Genomic DNA, 20,526 nt, shown 5'->3' on the forward strand with positions numbered 1-20,526 from the left:
AAGAGAGTTGTCTGAGAGATAGCGGATTAGACGGGAGTGGACCAGGCGTTCCAGGAGTTTAGAGATAAAGGGAAGATTGGAAACAGGTCTGTAGTTGGCCGTGCAGTTCTGGTCGAGGGATGGTTTTTTAAGTAATGGTTGTATGCTGGCGTGTTTAAACGAAGAGGGAAAGATACCAGATGAGAGGGAAAGGTTGAAAATTTTAGTTAGGTGAGAGGTGACAGCTGGAGCAAGGGACTGAAGGAGATGTGAGGGAATAGGGTCGCTGGTGCAGGTGGTAGGGCGAGAAGATGCAAGGAGCCTGATCACTTCATCTTCCGTGACTGGTTCGAAGTCAGAAAATGAGCAAGATACAATGTGGCGGGGGGGGAGCATGCATAACATTTGGGGATTGGGAGAAAATTTCCTGTCGGATATGGTCAATTTTTTCTTTGAAATAGTTAGCCAGATCGTCAGCGCTGAGGTCGGTGGTCGGGGCCTGTGCTGTTTGATTGAGGAGAGAATGAAACGTGTCAAAGAGTCGTTTAGGATTATTGGAAAGTGAGATGATGAGGTTGTTAAAGTAGGTTTGTTTGGAGAGGTGAAGGGCAGAGTTATATGTTTTCAGCATAAATTTATAGTGGAGGAAATCTTCGGGCAGATTTGATTTTCTCCACAGCCGTTCAGCGCACCTGGAGTACCTCTGGAGAAGACGTGTTTGAGGCGTGTGCCAGGGTTGTCGCCGTCTATGCCGAATTGTTCTTTGTGTAGGAGGTGCGGCTTCATCCAGGGCGCATAGCATTATTTTGTTATAATGCTTCAATGCAGATTCGGGACATGAGAGGGAGGAGATTGGGGCCAATGATGATTGCAACTTTTTTATAAATTTCTGGGTGTTAATGGCGCGTAAATTTCTATAAGTGTGGACGGTGGGAGTGTCTTGAGTAGAGTCACAGTTCTTGACAGAGAATGAAAGAAGATTATGGTCAGAGAGTGGAAGGGGAGAGTTAGTAAAGTCATGTACTGAGCAAAGCCGGGAGAAGATCAGGTCCAATGTGTTCCCGTCCTCATGTGTAGGAGAATTAGCAAGCTGTGAAAGGCCGAAGGAGGAGGTTAATGATAAAAGATGCGTGGCAGATGGGGAAAGAGGATCGCCAATTGGGATGTTAAAGTCTCCCATGATTATCGTGGGGATGTCGCAGGATAGAAAGTTTGTAAGCCAGGCAGCAAAGTGATCCAGGAATTGACGGAGGGGACCTGAGGGGCGATAGACAACCGCCACTCGCAGGGAGAAGGGCCGGTAGAGTCTGACTGTGTGGGCCTCAAAGGACGGGAAGATAAGGGAGGGTACAGGGGGGATAACCTGAAAAGTACATTTTGTTGAAAGAAGCAGACCAACACCTCCACCTGATCTGTTGTCAGGTCGCGGGGTATGAGAGAAATGTAGGCCACCATAGGAGAGAGCTGCAGCGGCGGTGGTGTCCGACTGCTGGATCCAGGTTTCAGTGAGAGCCAGAAGGTTGAGGGAATTAGAGAGGAAAAAGTCATGGATGTAAGAGAGTTTATTACAAGCTGAGCGTGCATTCCAAAGGGCACAGTTGAATGAGACAGAAGATATGCAGGGAATATTAATGAGATTAGCAGGGTTTCTGAATGTAACAGGGAAAGAGTTAGTGTTATTATTACTGGAGGGTCCTGGGTTGGGAGAAATATCACCTGCGACTAATAGAAGGAAGATACAGAGAGTGAGCAGATGATTGAGTGATTTGTGAGAGCGTTTCCTGCGTTGTATGGTGGGAATGAATGGATCTGCGTGGTATAACATTGTGAAGAGAGCATGACAACTGTACATAGGAGAAGAGAGGAGTGAGGGATTAATATGGATGAAGTGTGCCGCATTTGTGGGAGAACGGTGAATGTGGATGATTGTAGCAACCAGAGTATAAATGGCACAGATACAAATGGTGAATACTGTTTGCCAAAAAGATGATCTGTAAGCAAGTTTGTTTAATTGTCTTGCATGTCTTACCTGTCTCCTGCCCTGTCCAACTGCCATTTTCTAACTGCCAGGGCACTTTGCTAAATTATGGCACTTCGATAAAGTATGCATAAATGCTATATGCATAAATGCCCCCCCTTAACTAAGTCTCAATATATAGGGACGTATCTGCTTAGGTTTGTTCTGTCCCTCGGTGCCATATAGACGTGATTCATCTGTAGATGAAGTGACCATATCACATCACAAATATTGAAATTAAAATACACAATTAATCAGGTAGAATAATATTCACTTAAAAACAGTGAGCTGTAGTGTCACCCGTGGACCAGATTCTCAATTAATTTTGGAAGCAATGTAACAAGATACTTTGTGCAGATCGCCTCTAATTCGGGACTCATATCACACAAAAAATTGATCTGGAAGTCGAGATTTCAATCTGAGTCATGTGGATTTCAGTAAGTGCCTATGATTGCACCCAGCGGGTCGGCATTGTGGGAGCTGCAGTAATGACTTTGTAATGGTCTGCAGAGCTCCAGTATTAGTCATCAGTATTTTTACTATTCATCCTTAATCAAAATCACAATGAAGCACAAAAACAGCCAAAGCACAGATCCACTGGCTGACATACATAGGTAGGTGCCTCAATATTCCCGAATGTCAGACAGACATGATGGGACGAAGGTCCAAGGTAATGACACAGCCAGCTCAGCATTGATGCCCGATATAGTCCAGGGGCACGCAACTCCGTCCTGATCCAACGTAACAAGTCAAGAAAAAGCAAAGAGGGTTTAGTCCCAGCTCCTTACATAACATTCCAATGTTGTACTTAGACATTTGTGAAAAATTCCATGGCACTCAAAGACAAAAATAGAGGCGACAAAAGCGACGCATTTTGATCACAGACTGCGATCTTAATTAGAGCTCTGATTAAGAGTGAAATCTGAGACTGAAACGCGTCGTTTTTGTTTCTTTATTTTTGCCTTTGCGTGCCATGGAATTTTTTTTTTTACAATTGTCTAAATAAAACATTGGAATTTTTGGGACTAAACTCTCTTTGCTTTATCTTGAGGAAGATCCAAAGCATTGGAATATAACAATGATGGAATATAAAGGCAAAGAGCTTGAATCAACATTTGTGGGATTGACTTGTGGTATTCGTTGCCCGTTTTGTGCCAAATTCTTCAAAACGAGGTTCATGAATTTTGCGTGAAGTCAATTCGTTCTTTTTTCTTTTTTTGCTTTTCATGTGACTTTTTAGTCTAAAAAGTCACACATTTTGCACAATGGCACATAAAAGTATGCAAAAATATATGGAGCACATTAAATTAGTACGGGGGGTAGAGGGGAGGCGACTGGAATACATTTGTGACAAAGTTTACAACTTTTTGAAAAGTTGCAAATAATGAATCAGGGAAAAACGTGGAAACCCTAAACTCTGCCTTCAGTGCGAATTAAAAAAAAAAGTCTAGAATAGAAAAGAGTTCAAAAAAGGAGCAAATAGAAAGACGCGAAACCTAAAAAAGGACTAAAATAGGAGCAAATGCAATTGGGAAATGGGCTCAAAGATCCTACTGTTACATTGGTAAAAACTAAGCTGCCATATGATATGTAGTTACTGCATACACCTTCTGTATTGTAAATCAAAATCATTCCGTAACTTAGGTATTGCGATAATCTGGGGAACAATATAGCAAAATTGCAGACTAACGGAAGTTTTTGTGAACTACGGTCACTCAAAGGAAATCTATTTTCTCTGCGGCTGGTCTGCTCTCTGTTCAGATCTGATGTAATTCTGTTACAGAAGTGATTTGAAGTATAACTAAACTTTTAATTAAAGTTTGATATGTTGTTACCTGTGCTCAGTATTGAAGTGGTCAAGATATAAGACCCTGGCCAGTAGATTTATGGGCCAGTAGACCACTATGCCTGTTCTTCAGCAAAAGCTGTGGCTGTCTCCCCCATTTGTATGGGTGATCAGTGACCCTTGTTGTGTACAGTTGATCAGTGGGGTTTCAGGTCTTGAGAAGTAGGTATTGGACTTAAAGAGGACCTGTCACCAAATTCAAAAGTGGCCAGTGTTTGCTTTTATTTTATTCCCACTGCTCGCCTAAATATTTTTTTTTTAAATCATACAGTTCCAGAGATTTAAACCTGTTTATTTAGTGCTATGGTCTTTACGAGGGGGTATGGCTTACAGAATAACAAGGCAAAGCAGCCAAAAAGTCACGCCCCTGAGGAATCAAGTGAGCAAGACCATTAAAAAGGCATTAAATAAAAAAAAACATATCTCTGGAACCAAATGATGGGTTTAAATAAAAAAAATCCCAACAGAATACTCTGTAGTAGTGGGAATAACATAGGAGAAAAAAACAGCCATGTTTGACCTTGTGCCAGGTCTTCTTTAACACTAAACCACCCACTGATCAACTGAACATAACGAGGGATACAACATTAACAATAAGTAAATTAGTAAGTAGTTGAGTTACACTTTAAAGGGGTCGGACTCTTTATCTTTATTTTTACTAATGTGTTGGGGATATGATTTTATAGCACTTCATGTATCTAATTACTAAAGGTTCTCCTCCTGTGCCCCTTAGTAACTCTATCCTCACAGGTGGTTCTCCTGTCCATAAAATTGCTGCTGATGGAGGAGAATGTGACCAGACCTGTCCACCAGCCTCCTCCAATAAAAAAATCAGCTTTCCCATGTGAGCCATTTTTTAACTGGAGGAGACTGATGGACTGGTCAGTTCACATGCTTCTCCATCAGCAGCCATTTTATGGACTGGAGAGCTGGTCAGTCTGTGAGGAAAGCTGCGCTAAGAAGAGCAGGAGGAGAACCTGTCATACATATATATTTGTCTGCAGTGTAAAATCATGTTCTAAACACAAATGTTAAAATGCATATAAAGTGGACAACCCCTTTAAGGAAAGTTTAAATCAACAGAGCTACATACTTTAAGTATGTAATTTGATTTGACAAGTCAACCACATCCTTCTTGGCTCTCCACATGTCTGTGCCATATAAAGACAATATCATTTTTTTTTTATTAAAGGATGATATCATTAGGTAATAATCTAAGTTTATGAGAGACAGAAGCCTTGATGACTAAATAATGATAGTGTGTTCACCACTTTGGTATTTTAAATGACTATTTCAAAATGTCCTCATATCTTGTGATGAAAATGTTACGACTTGTTCAGAAAAGTATTAATAAAAAAAAAAAAAAACTAGTGTAGCAGTGATCACTTGTTTTGTGTACTATGATTTTTCGTTTTTTCCCTCCTCTTCATTCCAAGAGTCAGAACTTTTTATTTTATATTTTTCTTTTTAAAATGATATTTTTGTTGACATTGCTGTTTGAGCTCTTGATTTTTGAGGGACGATTTGTAGTTTTGAATTACATAATTCATATCACCATATAATGTACTGAAAAACGAGGGGAAAAAGTTGGGTGAAAGGGAGAAAAAAAAACGCAATTCTGTCATTGTTTTGGGGTTTTGTTTTTACAGCGCTCATTGTGCAGGAAAAATGACCAGGAAAAGGGCCGTGATTAAAATGTTTGAATATTAAAAAAGAAATCAAAGTATGTTTTAGTCCCCATAGAGGACGTAAACCTATGATTGTTGATCGCTTCCTCTATATTCTGGACATGGTAGTATTGCAGTATATAGAACAATTGATTGCCTCCTATGAAGCTGTGCTTCGTTGGAAGACAAAAATGGCGGTGATGGCGATGATCACTGGAATAAAACCACATATATGACACTGTCAGAGATTGACAGCAACATTTAAAGAGGTTTTTCACTACTAATTCCTCCCCCTTTCATATGTCCTAAATCATCCAAACTATCAGTTTTCAAATACACTCCTGTTACCTGCACTGCTTCTGTAAGCTCATCTCTATGTGGGTCATCTAGTCTTCTTTTCTCTGTAGGTTCTGCTACTTCCGATCTGGAAACCGGAATCGCACTAACTGAGTAGTGCACATCATTGGTGGGGCCGGGGCTACCTCTGTGAGTGATAGCAGTTAAGCATGCATGTGCAGAACAGACTTCAGTCTTGCCCTCTGCCTGCATCTTGCTGATGATTTGGGGTGCCGTACCTTCAGATGACAAGCGCTGTGATGTGCTGCTGATCATTATAAAGCATATCACAGGGCTTGTCAGCTGAAGGGTCTGTGCTTCAAAGCTTCAGCAGGATCCAAACAGAAAGGAAAGTGAAGCCTGATGTGAGCTTGGTCATGCATGCTGCAGACTGACTCTGCCAATGCTTTGAGGTGCCGTGCCTTTAGCTGACAAGCCCTGAGATATACTTTCTAATAACAAGCAGCACATCACAGGGCTTGTCAGTTGAAGGGATGGCACTTCAAAGCAGCATTCAGGCAGAGGAGAGTGAAGCCTGATGTGAGCTCGGTCATGCATAGTACTGATTGAGTCTGCCCATTCTTTGAAGTGCCATCCCTTCAGCTGACAAGCCCTGTGATATACTTTCTAATAACAAGCAGCACATCTCAGTGCTTTTCAGCTGAAGGGACAGCACTCCAAAACATCGACAGGATCCAGGCAGAGGAGTTGAGTGAGGCCTGATCTGAGCATGTGTGCTCAGACTGCTGTCACTCACAGAGGTATCCTCACCCCCACCAATGACGTGCACTGTTCAGTTCATCCGATTCCGGTTTCCAGACTGGAAGTACAGAGCCAGAATCACAACACAAGACTTGGTGACCCACATAGAGTTGAGCTTACAGGAGCAGGGCAGATAATAGAAATATATATTTGAAAGCTGGTAGTTAGGAAGAGCTAGGATATATGAAAGGGGTGACATTAGTAGTTGAAAACCTCTTTAAGTGGTTATAGCAACGATCATAGCTAGCTTAAAAAGAGGCCTTTGCTGGCTATATAATACAGCTCCCACCCAACATTTATTAAGTGGGCTCAGCCAGTACATCCTATGTCAGGAATAGTTTAAAGTGATCATCCACTACTTTTATATATCCTTTACAGATCAGTACAACTGTGCAAAAAAAGAATACCATATTGTATTTTTTTAAAAAATCTCATACGCATCTACCTGTATACATTTGGGGCATACTATATGATTGGCAGAACCTTAAAAAAAAACTACCAAAAACAATGTCTCAGTGCTGTGTACATCTAGCCTTCTGTAATAGTTGATTTATAAACTACTTATGCAGAACATTTGTAAAAGTTTCCTTTTTTGCTTGCTATTTTGCCTCATTACACAGATTATTTTATTGTACTAGTATAATAGAAATAAAAGCTTCCTATTGGCTCACAAACCTCTTCGCTCTGTCTTTCTCATCTTCATCCATCAGCTCGTTTAGACAACACAGGATTCTAAAGGAAAAAAATAAGACACCGGTAAATGCAATTATTGAAAATTGAGTTTAAGACCTTAAACAAAAATCAATATAAATTTGCAGCTAATGTGTAAATAAACATTGACGTTACTAACGCAGCTGTGTCTATTCCCTGCGGACAGACTCTCGGTAATCGCTGATGAGTAATAGGGTATCATCAAAACATCTGCTCCTGCAGAACAGTCATATTACATGGCCCACGATCTCTACTACAATTATATGACTTACAGCCATAGACAGACATTCCCACTCGGGACTCTTGTATTGACTGTTCTGTCTTTTTGCTCTCTGCCAGTATTTGGGCTGATGTTCTATGTTGTTGATGGGTGATGAACAGGAGAATGTAAATATTCAAAACTTTTTTTTTTTGTTTTTACAGTAAAACTTTGGACAGGGACCAGCAATAAGCAGATAAATCAATTATAGCATGGCACCACTTTTCAAGAATTTTCACAGATCACAGGGGCTCATTACTTAAAGGAGCAGTCACATCTATCTTCAGAAGAGCACTGCTCCTCTGCCTCCAACCTGGTGTATTCCTGTTAGTGTTAGGGTCAGTGTTAGGGTTAATGTTAGGGTTAGTGTTAAGCATAGGGTTAGGGGTAGGGTTAGAGTTAGAGGTACTGTTAGGGTTAGTGTTAGGGTTATTGTTAGGGTTAGTGTTAGGATGATGCCTTCATTGAAAAGAGTAACATTTTTAGGCAGCTTATTTATCTAACAACCAGACTGTCAGCCATTACCCTTCTGTTTAATGGAGAACCATCATTCTATACATACAAACATAAGTAGATAAACTTCATAAAGTGAATCTCCCTTTCTAACCGATTTCTTGTGTGCTGTGAATACATTGGTCACATTGAGCGCGGTGACTAAAGTGCGACAGTAGTTGCTGAGGACACATTTAGGACATATAAACTGAGTTTCATCCTGAGCCAAGTGTTTTTTTTTTCTCCAAATAGCTATGTGTGCAAAGAGTCTTTGAATTGGCATGTGCCATGTTAGAAGCATTAAAGCAGGTTCCCGTTGTACTACTTACACATCAGTGTTCTTTGTGAGACTGGACGCAACGTATTCTGCTTCTTCTTGTACACTGGGGAAAATGAGATTTGGATTAATTAATTACATTCTTTTATCTTATTGCACATTGTGTAAAGAAACCTGATACGTGGTGATTGAACAACACATCATATAATCATATAAGCAATGGAAACATATTACTCAGGACTACAGTTTATGCCTGCGTCACACATGATTCCCCCACATTTGACATGCACTTTTATTAACTCCTGAAGAGCAGCCATTTATTCATTTAAACTCATTTAAATCGATACAACTTAAATTGATATTAAACTATGCACAATATCATCAAGTTACATTCTCGGACATTACAAACGAACCACCCTGACTTCATCATCCCCCTGGCCAAAACCAGGAGTGGGTGATAAATGCAGAATTGGTGACTTGTTTCTATTATACCTTTTCTCTGATTGTTCCTCATCTGGTTTTGGCTCCAACTCCTGAGAAAAAATACTGACCGAATACTGACCAAATACTGATAGTGGGGCCGTGGGCTAAAACTGAAAATCCTTCTATGGGACCCCGCTCATTAGTAATTTACATACCAAATAGAGTACCCGACTGCATCCCAGAAATTACCATCAACACCAAAAGGGATTAAGAGACCCAAATTCTTATTTAAATTTACCTTACTTTTTGTCATATGAAGAACAGCTGATAGCGCACATCAAGTTATTGACGTGATCAGCCATTATTTAAGCTATTTTAGTTTTTTTGTGTAGAGAACCATAACATTATTTTATCCTAACAGAGCCTATTGCCTTATAATGGGCCCTTCAGGTTTCTGTAAGGCTCTGGTACTTTTGATGGCAGAGATTATTATTATTATGCTTCGCTTCCATAGCACCATCTTATACCGCAGCACTTTACAGACATCATCGTCGCTGTCCCCATTGGAGCTCACAATCTAGATTCCATATCAGTACGTCTATGAGTGTGGGAGGAAACCGGAGAACCCGGAGGAAACCCACGCAAACACGGGGAGAACATACAAACTACTTGCAGATGTTGTCCTTGGTGGGATTAGACCCCAGGACCCCAGTGCTGCAAAGCAACAATGCTAACCCCTGAGCAACCATGCTGCCCATAGAGATAGCTCAGTTGTTAAAAAAGCAACAGAAAGAAAGAACACCTGCTTTTACATATTTTACTTTTTTTTGTCAAAATGTTTGCATTGTTCGGCCAGTGATTACATCTTGTGAACATTTGACTATACTGGTTGAAGCTTCTCTGGAAATTGTCCAACCTTGTCCAATTCTGATTGAGAAACTCTCAGTAACAAAATATTCACAGCCTTTCTCAACTGTGATCTTTCAAATCCGTGCATTTGCCAAGTAAAATAACCTTCATCTTCCAGTCCTCATTCTTTTTACTATCTAGAACAGGAATGTCAAACTCAAACACACAGAGGGCCAAAATAAAAAACTTGGACAAAGTCGCTAGCCAACCAGAATACAGTATAATGGGCCCCACATCGTCCTCTACATAGAATAATGGGCACCACAAAGTCTTCCATACAGAATAATGGGCCTCACATAGTCCTCCATGCAGAATAATGGGCCCACATAGTCCTCCATACAGTATAATGGGCCCCACATAGCCCTCCATACAGAATAATGGCCCCACATAGTCCTCCATACAGGATAATGGGCACCACAAAGTCTTCCATACAGAATAATGGGCCTCACATAGTCCTCCATGCAGAATAATGGGCCCACATAGTCCTCCATACAGTATAATGGGCCCCACATAGCCCTTCATACAGAATAATGGGCCCCACATAGTCCTCCATACAGAATAATGGGCCCCACATAGTCCTCCATACAGAATAATGGGCCCCACATAGTCCTCCATACAGAATAATGAGCCCACATAGTGGTGGTGGTTCTGGTATCGCGGGCCAAATAAAACCACACTGCGGCCAGATTTTGACATGTATGATGTAGAAGTAGACTATTCCATCACAATAATCTCAGGAGAAAGCAAATCTGTAATAGGACTGTCTCTGCTTTATGAAGCTACAGTTGTGACATTAATGTCATCATTTCCTTGGCATGTTGGTGTGGCCCCAAAGTTTAGGAGCCTAGTTGTAAGTGCAGTGACCTATAAATATGAATATACGTGTACAGGTATGCATTACATAGAGTGATGTAAGTGTTATTTAACTGAAAACTGGTACACCAAAGATCGATGCCAAGCATTGTAATACAGCAGTGCTACACAGTATATCATTTCTTCATCAGTGTTCCTTTCTGGGATTTCTTATGATAGTAGCCAAATAAATGCCGACTATCTTTGTTTAGCTGTAAGTTACTTTCGAAGGAAAGTTATAGATACTGGAAGTGATGACTAAATTAGCTGTGATCATATACCCACCTAACGTTTCAAAACTAAAGCTAACCCTTATTAATAAAGGAAAAAAATATCCAACCTTCACTCAAAACCTTGATATGAAAGTCTAACAGGACCGTAAGCTCAATAGCCATCCTAAAAATCAATGTTGACCCTTTAAAGTTTCTTGCCACATAAGTCAAATCAGAAACTCAATTGTCAGATGTGTTTCAGGGTGTTGCAAGGCCCTTTAAAGAGGCAATATTGACTTGTAGGATTGCTAATTCCAATAGGTAGCATTAGAGTTCCTGTCCTCTTCCTCTCTAAAGAGGCTATTTATATACTTAAATTCCCAGAGAATGATTGCACGGCCTATAAATTTACTTACGTCAACTTGGTGCTCTCCACAATAAGAATCTTTACATCTAAGAGTCCCTATCAGAGGCCTCTCACACAGTCAAATCAGTTCTCTTGCTTTGCACTGATGAGAGGCACACACCCCAAAGCAATTGTTGGCAAATAAAGTTTCCGGTTTGGCTTTTTATCCTTTTAGGGATCAATATTGACTTTTAGGATTGCCACTTCCAATAAGTGGCACTAGAGTTCTAGTCTTCCTCACTGAAAAAGCAATTTACATACTTAAATTCCCAAGGGAGCATTGCATGGCTTAGAAGTCTCTTTATGCTGACTTGGCATTCTCTACAAGGAGAAACTTTTCCCCTGAGACTGTATGTCTAGAAGACATCTTAATCGCTAGTCTCCTCCCACCAGCTCAGAGACAACTAAAATTAGAGATTGTTCCTGCAGAGGGGAAAACTGGTGAAAAAAGCAGTATACCATGGCCAGAATAGTTTTATTCCTCATGTACACACCTTGCAACATATTCTGAAAAGTTTTCTGTAATGACCCATATGCATTAAACCTTGTAAGGTCTTTTGTGCTCCTAAACTTCCAATAATACCAGACATTTCCGTTACTGCATTCTCCAAAGGTTTACTTAATAGCTCAATTTGATGTTTCATATATGGTAGGATATGTCATAAAAAAAAACTTTTTTCAGAAATGCCTATCGATATAGCTGTAATAATGTGAGTTTATAATGTACTGACCGATCAGAGCACAATGTGTGGTCGCTGTGGATAACAAGACCGTTATAATTTCTGTTTTTTCATGTTATGTATAATTGCGTTGTACGAAGTAAAATAAGGTATTTGATTTATCAATTAGATCCTAATAATACCCCAAGGACTGTCTCGCCGTTGAAAATCTTAATTATATAAATTAAGATCATTCATACTTGTGCTATAAAAATCTCATTAGCGACTTCCAAATGATATATGATCTCGATGCATTTAAATGCAGTTCACAAGTACCTATAGTAAGAAAGAACTGAAGAGAGCCCTTCTTAATGAAAGGAGCCACTCCTGTGTTCAAATTAATGACTGTTCATATAATTTACAGGCTTTAATTAATTATCCACTTTCATTTTTTTTTTTAAATCCCTGCATTCAATCTTTTAATTATGTATTGACTGATTCCCGCTGTTCCCTGGTGGCCGTTTTTCTTTATATGACATTGTATTTCTGTACTATGTTCATTTCCGAGCAAAATCAAGTTATAAAACAAAGATTATAAATGCTTTCCAGAGTCTTACTCATCCTGATATGGAAGCAAAACCTACACAACTTGTCAGGGATAATTATAAATATTTCACGAAAATACCTAGTGTACACCCAACTATAATGACACCTTAAGGAAACCAGCATACATAATCTGTAAGTCAATAAATAATTACTATCTCATTAAATCATGTGAACTTTGCATGTATGAATATGCATATATATGAATATATACATTACTCGTCGAAAATTTGGACACACCTATTCCTGCAATGGTTTTCCTTGTTCTTAAAATGTGCACAATGTAGATTCAGACTGAAGGCAGGAAAATCATGAAAGGACACAAATGGAAGCAAGTTCGGAAACAGATGTGGAACAAACCAAAATATGTGTTAAACCTTAGATTCCTCAAAGTTCCCCCCTTTTACTTTATACACACTTTGCATTCTCAAAAGCAGCTTCATCAGCTAGTCACCAGAAATGGCTTCCAATAAGCAGGGATATATTGTCAAGAGGAATAAGAAAGTGTTTGCTATACTTGATTGTAGCCAAAATGCCAAGAAGCGACCATCATACGTTTTTTTGGAACAGGGTTGGTACACAGTTCAATACAGTGCTCAGCCCTATTCCACTACTGTTGAAAGACAGAATATGGCAAACACCACTCAACTAAGTAAAGACAAATGTCAGTCCATGATTACTTTAAGATATGAAGGTCAGTCAATCCTTGCTAGAACCTTGAAGGTATTCTGAAGTGCAGGTATGAAAACCATCAATCACTATGATAAAACTGTCTCTCAGGAAAGGAAGACCTAGAATTACCTCTGCTGCAGAAGATAAGTTTATCAGAGTTACCATAAAGCCAAAGCAACCCAGGAGTTTATTAAAGCAAAGAAGTGGAATATTCTTGAATGGCCAAGTCAGTCACCTGATCTCAACCCAATTGAGCATGCATTTCACTTGTTAAAGACTAAACTTGAGGCAGAAATGCCCACAAACAAACAGCAACTGAAAACCACAGCAGTGAAGGCCTGGCTGAGCATCAAAAAGGAGGAAACACAGCGTCTGGTGATGTCCATGAGTTCAAGACTTCAGGCAGTCATTGCCAACAAAGGGTTTTCAACCAAGTACTAGAAATGAACATTTTATTTACAATTATTTAATCTGTCCAATTACTTTTGGTCCCTTTAAAAACAGGGTGGCACATGTAAGGAGCTGAAACTCCTAAACCCTTCATCCAATTTTAATGTGGATACCCTCAAATGAAAGCTGAAAGTCTGAACTTCAACTGCATCTGAATTGTTTTGTTTAAAATTCATTGTGGTAATGTCTAGAACCAAAGTTAGAAAAATGTTGTCTCTGTCCAAATATATATGGACCTAACTGTATAGATCTATATATACACACTTTTAAATTGATCATAAGTTTGAGAATAATACTCTTGAAAAGTGACAATGATTACTACTATTTATAATTACTACTCTTATTTTTAACGTGCTCCATGACACTAGCACGCACCATGGCTTCTGATCATCACAGGGTCATGGTGGATTTGTGTTAGAATGGATCCAAACAGATCTTACTTCCATTTACTTATGAGATGGTCAAGGTTTCCAGTATTGTTGGCAAAAAAACATATTGCAAATAATGTTATTTTACCATTCTATAATGCCAGAACTTCAAACAAGCAATTTAGCTTTCTGCAAAATGACACATCTGGAAATCCAAACAGAAAAACTGTTGTGTGAATAGAGCCTTCAGCTGTCTATACACCTGATCTAGCCTTCAGCCAAATAACTCCTCCGGCAGTATCATGTCTCCTGCAGGGATATAGAGCAAACAACATGACCGATCCCATTCCTCGACATCTATCTGGTTTGGGTAAGTTTTACCTAATGTGTACAGCTTGGGAAATGTTAGTTACTTCCCTTTCAGGAACAGGATATAGATTGTTACATCACAGTCAATGGTCTGGCCAAGTTAATATTAATTTAACTATATATCTTGAAGTAAAGAACTGAAATCAGGGCGATTCCTGAATCAATATTCTAAATGATACTAGTGACCCATTAAATTATTATTAAAGGAAGGTGTCTAAAGGGCCATATATATTAGATATTAGTAGGTTGATGGTTGAAAAACATAAACTTTCAGTAAAGATGTGGGCAGATATAACAAAGAGTTTAGATGCTCATACACATTAGACTAAAGATGATGAAAATAGATGAATTCTGTCACTACAAATTATCGACAGTTGAAAAGTAACAACAAACAAATGATTTTAGTCCACTTATAACAAACGGTCATCTTGAACAAAGTCAGTAATATTAGAAAATTTCATCTGATAGTCACTAGTCTATGAATGATCTATTGGATGCTGTTAGCTAGAAGGTGGTTTTCAGGGCTCCCATCCAGCAAACTTGGAATACTGACTAGCACAGTGAGGTGTCAGGTTACACCTCCAATTATTCTCTACAGAAAGGGGATGAGCACTTAGCAGGATGAAAGACAAGCAGACACAGTCAGATGGAGCTGCAGATTCAAGCAACTGTTTTAGCTCACTGCAGAACTGGATTCACAGTCACACAGTTCAGTACTTCTGTATATTGTCTTCCATGCTGTTATTGTTTCGGCTTCTGGCTCATGTGGCAGGGATGTCAAACTAAAATACACAGAGGGCCAAGACTAAAAACTTGGACAAAGTCGCCAGCCAACTTTGATGTTTATTAAAAAAATGTCTACAATTGAGGAAGTGTGTCCTTATCATCAAATATAACAATGAACCTTTTCATATGGAAACAAACGTAAAGGGGTCGTCCCACGAACCAAGTACATGTTAATTAATAGATCTTAGAATAAAATAAACACATAATCACAAATGGGATATATTGGAATAATATAATATGTTATGTAAGAGCAGTAAAAGCATTTGGCCCAGTGGCCTAATTTAAATATGTAATAATAAAGGATAAAAACCTTGAATAAACCAGATTATAAAGTATAATGCCAACAAAAGTGCCCGCCAAACATAGTAAGATACCCCCACAGTGAAGCTCTCCACACGCACGGTATGATGATGCTACTGTACCCCTCCATCCCCCTAGCTAATTATAGTGACCAAACTGTGATCCCCACAAAGCCCCCAACACAGTATAATACCACCACATAGTCCTCGATATAGTAAAATGGGCTCCACATAGACCTCCATATAGTATAAAGGGCCCACATAGTCCTCCACAACAGTATAATGGCCCCACATAGTCCTCCACACAGTATAATGGCCCCACACAGTCCTCCATACAGAATAATGGACTCCACATAGTCCTCCATACAGAATAATGAGCCCACATAGTCCTCCATTCAGTACAATGGCCCCACACAGTCCTCCATACAGTATAATGACCTCACATAGTCCTTCATATGGTATAATGGTCCCTGCATTGCCTTCCAGATTTGGCCCACGGGCCAGAGTTTGACATGTGTGCTACTGTGAAAGAAGAGCAAAAATCTATCTCTGTCAGTGTTGAAAATTGAAGACATCATAGCAGCTAGTCTCTACCCACTAGTTCAGAGACAACTGAAAATTAGACATAAAGCCTAAAGAAAGGGAAAACTAGTGAAAAATACAGGATGCAAGTCATATAATGGCCAGAAATAGAGTTATTCCTCATGTACAGTACATAATCAATTGAATAAGGAATGTGGTGATTCAGAATCAACGCTGTCAAAGGTCCAAAGTACGATTATAGACAAAGTTGAGGTACTGTATGGATGGAGTTTATTTCATCAATGTGTTTCAAGGTTTTCAAACCTCTTCATCAGGATAAACTACAGTACAATAAGCTTATTGTGGTTTTGTCCAGATGAAGAGGTTTGAAAACTTTGAAACGTGTTGACGAAATAAACCTCATTCATACCACATCTCTGTCTATGATCGTACTTTGGACCTTTGGCAGCGTGGATTCTGAATCACCACATTCCTCATTCCATTGCATTATATCCTATTGGTGGTCCTGCAGCAGCACTCACATTCATTTTTTATACCCCTTTGTCACTAGATAAGACCCTATTTTGCACTTCTTGTCTCTCCAGTTTCTCTATTTTATTCATGTCCTTGTCTCTCCAGTTTCTCTATTTTATTCATGTACAGTAAACACATGACAGCTTATTCTGAAAAAAAAACCTCTGAAATTCCCTGAAACAACAGGTACACTTTAATTGTCCTTTCCCAGCTTTCTGAATCTTTTTGGTGAAATGATACCCAAAACCGGACTGCATATGTAACATGCGACTACACAAATTGTCTTATACATGCATAAATATTACTTTTTTCTCTAGATACCATGCAATAGTTCAAAACAATGTCTTGTTAGTTTTTGATGCAGCATTTTATGATATAATTGTGTTTATTATCAATAGTTACACCCAATCTGTAAATTTATGTTCAAAAGTGGATGTTCATTCAAAAATCAACAAAAATCTTAAAAGAAGATCTTTTAATATGGTTACACATTTTTTTTTTACCAAATTACATAGACTTTCATAAATGTGTCCCTTAGCCACTGGACATCCCATCCTGACACTGCATTTCAACATATTTTATTGGTTGAGAGCAACGTCGGTGTAGCTGGAGAAGACTTTGGCCTGGATGTAACATAATTGTGCATGAAATGCTCTAAAAATGCACAGAAACGCATATTTCTAATAAAAAGGGAGATTCTACACATAAAAGAATAAATTGTGGACAAAACATGATTTTTTTTCAAAGCTCCATAACTACGCCTCAAGCTCCGTTTGTTGCAAGTAGATCAAGCAGATGCAACATCATAGCATCTACGTTAGAAAGCGTGATGCCATCTACTTAGTTGACTAAGGTTTATCGCGAAAAATGATGAACCCCGTATACCCCTTAAAAGCAGGGCTGTGGAGTCGGTAAGCCAAACCTCCGACTCCGACTCCTCAACTTCCATGACACCGACTCCAACTCCGACTCCATGACGCCGACTCCCTCATACATGGCTCATGTTTAAGTGAGAAATTTACTGTAGCACAGATTCATCTCAGCTAAAAGTCTAGACCCTTAGATCAGGAATAGGACAGACATTTATAGGACATTTCATAACTTTCTCAAATTCTTATGAAAAAATATTCCCCACAAACTGCATTGAATTACTGGATCCAATTTATTATATATTTTAGGAGTCGGTCCATTTTATACCGACTCCGACTCCACCAAAATGGGCTCTGACTCCGACTCCACGACTCCGACTCCACAGCCCTGCTTAAAAGGGTAGTCCGGTCACAGGATATTGATATTGAATAGGTCATCAATATCAGATCAACACCCAGCACCCCTACTGATCATTTGTTATAAGTGCCGGATGTAAACACATAGAATGGAGCTGTAATTTTGCAGGTTCATTCAATTTGTAGCGGCCACTCCTGGGTAATCAAGAGAATAGGAGCTGTTCTGTACTACCTGGTAGTGGTCGTGGCTCGCTATACATTGAGTCAAGCTGTGTATTGCAGCTTTGTTCAACGTGCTTATACCTGAAAGCTTATAACAGCTGATCGGTGGTGGTACCGGGAGTGGCACCACCACTAATCTAATGTCAACGACCTATCTCATGGATAGGTCACCAATAACTGGTGAGCGAAAGACCGCTTTAATGCAATAATGTGCTTTATTAAACAATTATTTTGAATATTTATTATTTGAATAAGTGATAAAATATTGATAATGCATGTAACAGCCGGAACTGGCGCCCTAGAGAATTTGGCAAGTGTGGTCAGTTTATGTCTATGAATGAAGGTAGGTTATGGAAACCAAAGTGTAAGCACATGAGAGTTTCTGAAATTTCAGATGGTGTAAAAAAAGTAATTCTGCGTTCTCAGAGGACATAAACCACCACCAGAGGTGTCTGGCAGCAGCCTATCCCCAAATTCCTACTGAGAACACATGAACGCTCAGCTTTGTTGGGTGTGCATATGTATTTGGAGGGTAGGGAGCAATAATGGTCACTAGGGGCCTTCAACTCTCTAAATTGTGAGGCCACCTGAACAGTTTTCTATACCCATTCAGATTGAGGTACAAGCGCCAATCTTGCCACAAAATCAGAACATCTAATTATAAGCATTGTGCGATTGGTGATGTGTCAACATGTACTTTACAACTAAACTAAGGTCCTGGCTTCACAAATGAAAAGAAAACTGAAAATTGCAGTAGGTTTTAGTCGCTTTTGTTTCTTTGTAAAAGGTGAAAGAATATAGCTCTTAAGAAAATTACTTTTCCATGGTGACATTTCTATGTGGGTCTAAAATAGCAGTGTCACCATAGTTATCAACACACAGACACTGTTTAATAGTAGGGATAATTCTAAAGTCGTGTAAGGACAACAGATGTAACATCAGATAGAAAAAAAGGTTGGAAATAATAGTTAGATCAGAACCTGTTATTCCGACATACAAGTGTCTTGATATAATCATTTCTAGACCACCTGTACAATAGGGAGAAGAAGCTTTGGTAGATATGTCTTCCTTTATCCTTGCACACATTATTACTTTTTCTAAACTTCTAGAATGTCTGATGGATTTGTGCACAGCTCCGATATTAAAAAGTAATAAATCAGATGGCAAGAAGACAAATATCAAATTAATGTCATCAGTCCAGTAGGAAAGACTCAGGAGCCCATTTCATTTTAATTAGTCTGTTTTTTTTTGGGTGTAGGGAAATATAACTAATCGCTTAATAACTGTAAAGTGACTTTTTTTTTTACCTTAAAGGGGTTGCCCCAAGAACAAAGTACATCTTAATTAATGGATCTTAAAATAATAATAATAATAATAATAATAAGTTCCAAAATTGGATGTGTTAAAAAAAATGTTCCTGTGCTGAGAAAATCTTATAAATGCTAAATGAGCCCAATGGCTGTGACACAGTTCACCCTCCTTTTCATCCATTAAATAATAAAGATAATGAAAAAGAAAATACACTTAAGTGGTATCATTACATCTAGAAAAATCCAGTCTATCAAAATATAAAATGAATTAACCCAATTGGAAAATACCGTAAACAGAAAAAAAAAAAAGTGAAAATTGTGTTTTCTTTTGTCTGCCGCAATACTGCAAAAAATGACGTAAATAGCGATCAACATATCATATCTATCCCAAAATGATATCAATAAAAACGCCATCTCACCCTGAAGAAATAAGCCGTCACACAGCTCTATTGACCAAAAAATGAAAACGTTATAGGTCTCGGAAACTGGCGACACAATCAAAAAATATATATTTTTTAACAAATTTCAGATTTTTTTCATCATTAAAATAATAAAAAATCCAGATAAGTTTGGTATCACCGTATTCGTACTGATGAGGAGAATCATATTGCAAGGTCATTTTTTACCACACAATGTACCCTGTAAAAATAATGCAAAAATATGATGTCAGTATTGTGGGGTTTTTTGCAATTTCACAGCACTTGGAATTTTTTCCTTGTTTTCCACTACACTATGTGGTTAAATGAATGGTGTCATTCAAAAGTAAAACTCGTCCCGCAAAAAAAACAAGCCCTCGTACATCTATGTGGGCATGAGAATCAAATAAATATGGCTCTTGGTAGAAGAGGAGGAAAAAAAAAGCAAAGATGGAAATTGGCCGTGTTGGGAAGGGCTTAAGAATATGCCTACTTTGATTAAAAAATATCCCAACCTTTTGTTTCCAAAGCTCCTATGCACACTTGTGGTCACAGACTAAACAGAATTTGTGATGTCTGATCCTGAAGTAATTCTCCCTTTTATCTGCCTATAACAAGAATTTGGTAGGCTAGTGTTAATCACCTGTCCTGGCTCAGGTGCCGGGTCTTGCTTGCTTCTCTTATGGCCAGCTCTCTTTGTGCTAATCCATGCCATGTTACTGTGTTAACTAAAGGACTTTTAAGTCTGGCTCAGGCAGTCATAATAACATAGTATCCCCCAATCTCTATAGGTGATGTCACAGCTCCCCTGCTCCCCCTCTCTACACAATGACGTTTGCACATGCTCATTAGAGGCTTCAATACAAAAGATAGGGTCAGAGTATATTGCTGCTAATTTACATGAAAATTTCCTGAAAGAACAGGAAGTTAATGTCTAAAATA

At 38.9% G+C, this 20,526-nt stretch overlaps 1 protein-coding gene across 3 annotated transcripts in view; it reads right to left on the reverse strand.

The window, feature by feature from the left end:
• The window catches only part of LOC141154787 (neuronal PAS domain-containing protein 2-like), a 212,568-nt gene that overhangs the window by 75,528 nt on the left and 116,514 nt on the right, over window positions 1–20,526 (reverse strand). For all 3 annotated transcript variants that reach the window (XM_073641197.1, XM_073641198.1, XM_073641196.1), the window contains exons 2-3: window positions 8,399–8,452; window positions 7,283–7,339 (exon numbers count right to left, since the gene is read on the reverse strand). In XM_073641197.1, the coding sequence (XP_073497298.1) occupies window positions 7,283–7,314 (32 nt within the window). In that variant the 5' untranslated portion in view covers window positions 7,315–7,339; window positions 8,399–8,452. The remainder of the gene's footprint in view (window positions 1–7,282; window positions 7,340–8,398; window positions 8,453–20,526) is intronic.

This window comes from Phyllobates terribilis, unplaced genomic scaffold (assembly GCF_046119375.1).
Source record: "Phyllobates terribilis strain yellow unplaced genomic scaffold, ASM4611937v1 Scaffold_7__3_contigs__length_470593459, whole genome shotgun sequence".
Lineage (NCBI taxonomy): Eukaryota > Metazoa > Chordata > Amphibia > Anura > Dendrobatidae > Phyllobates > Phyllobates terribilis.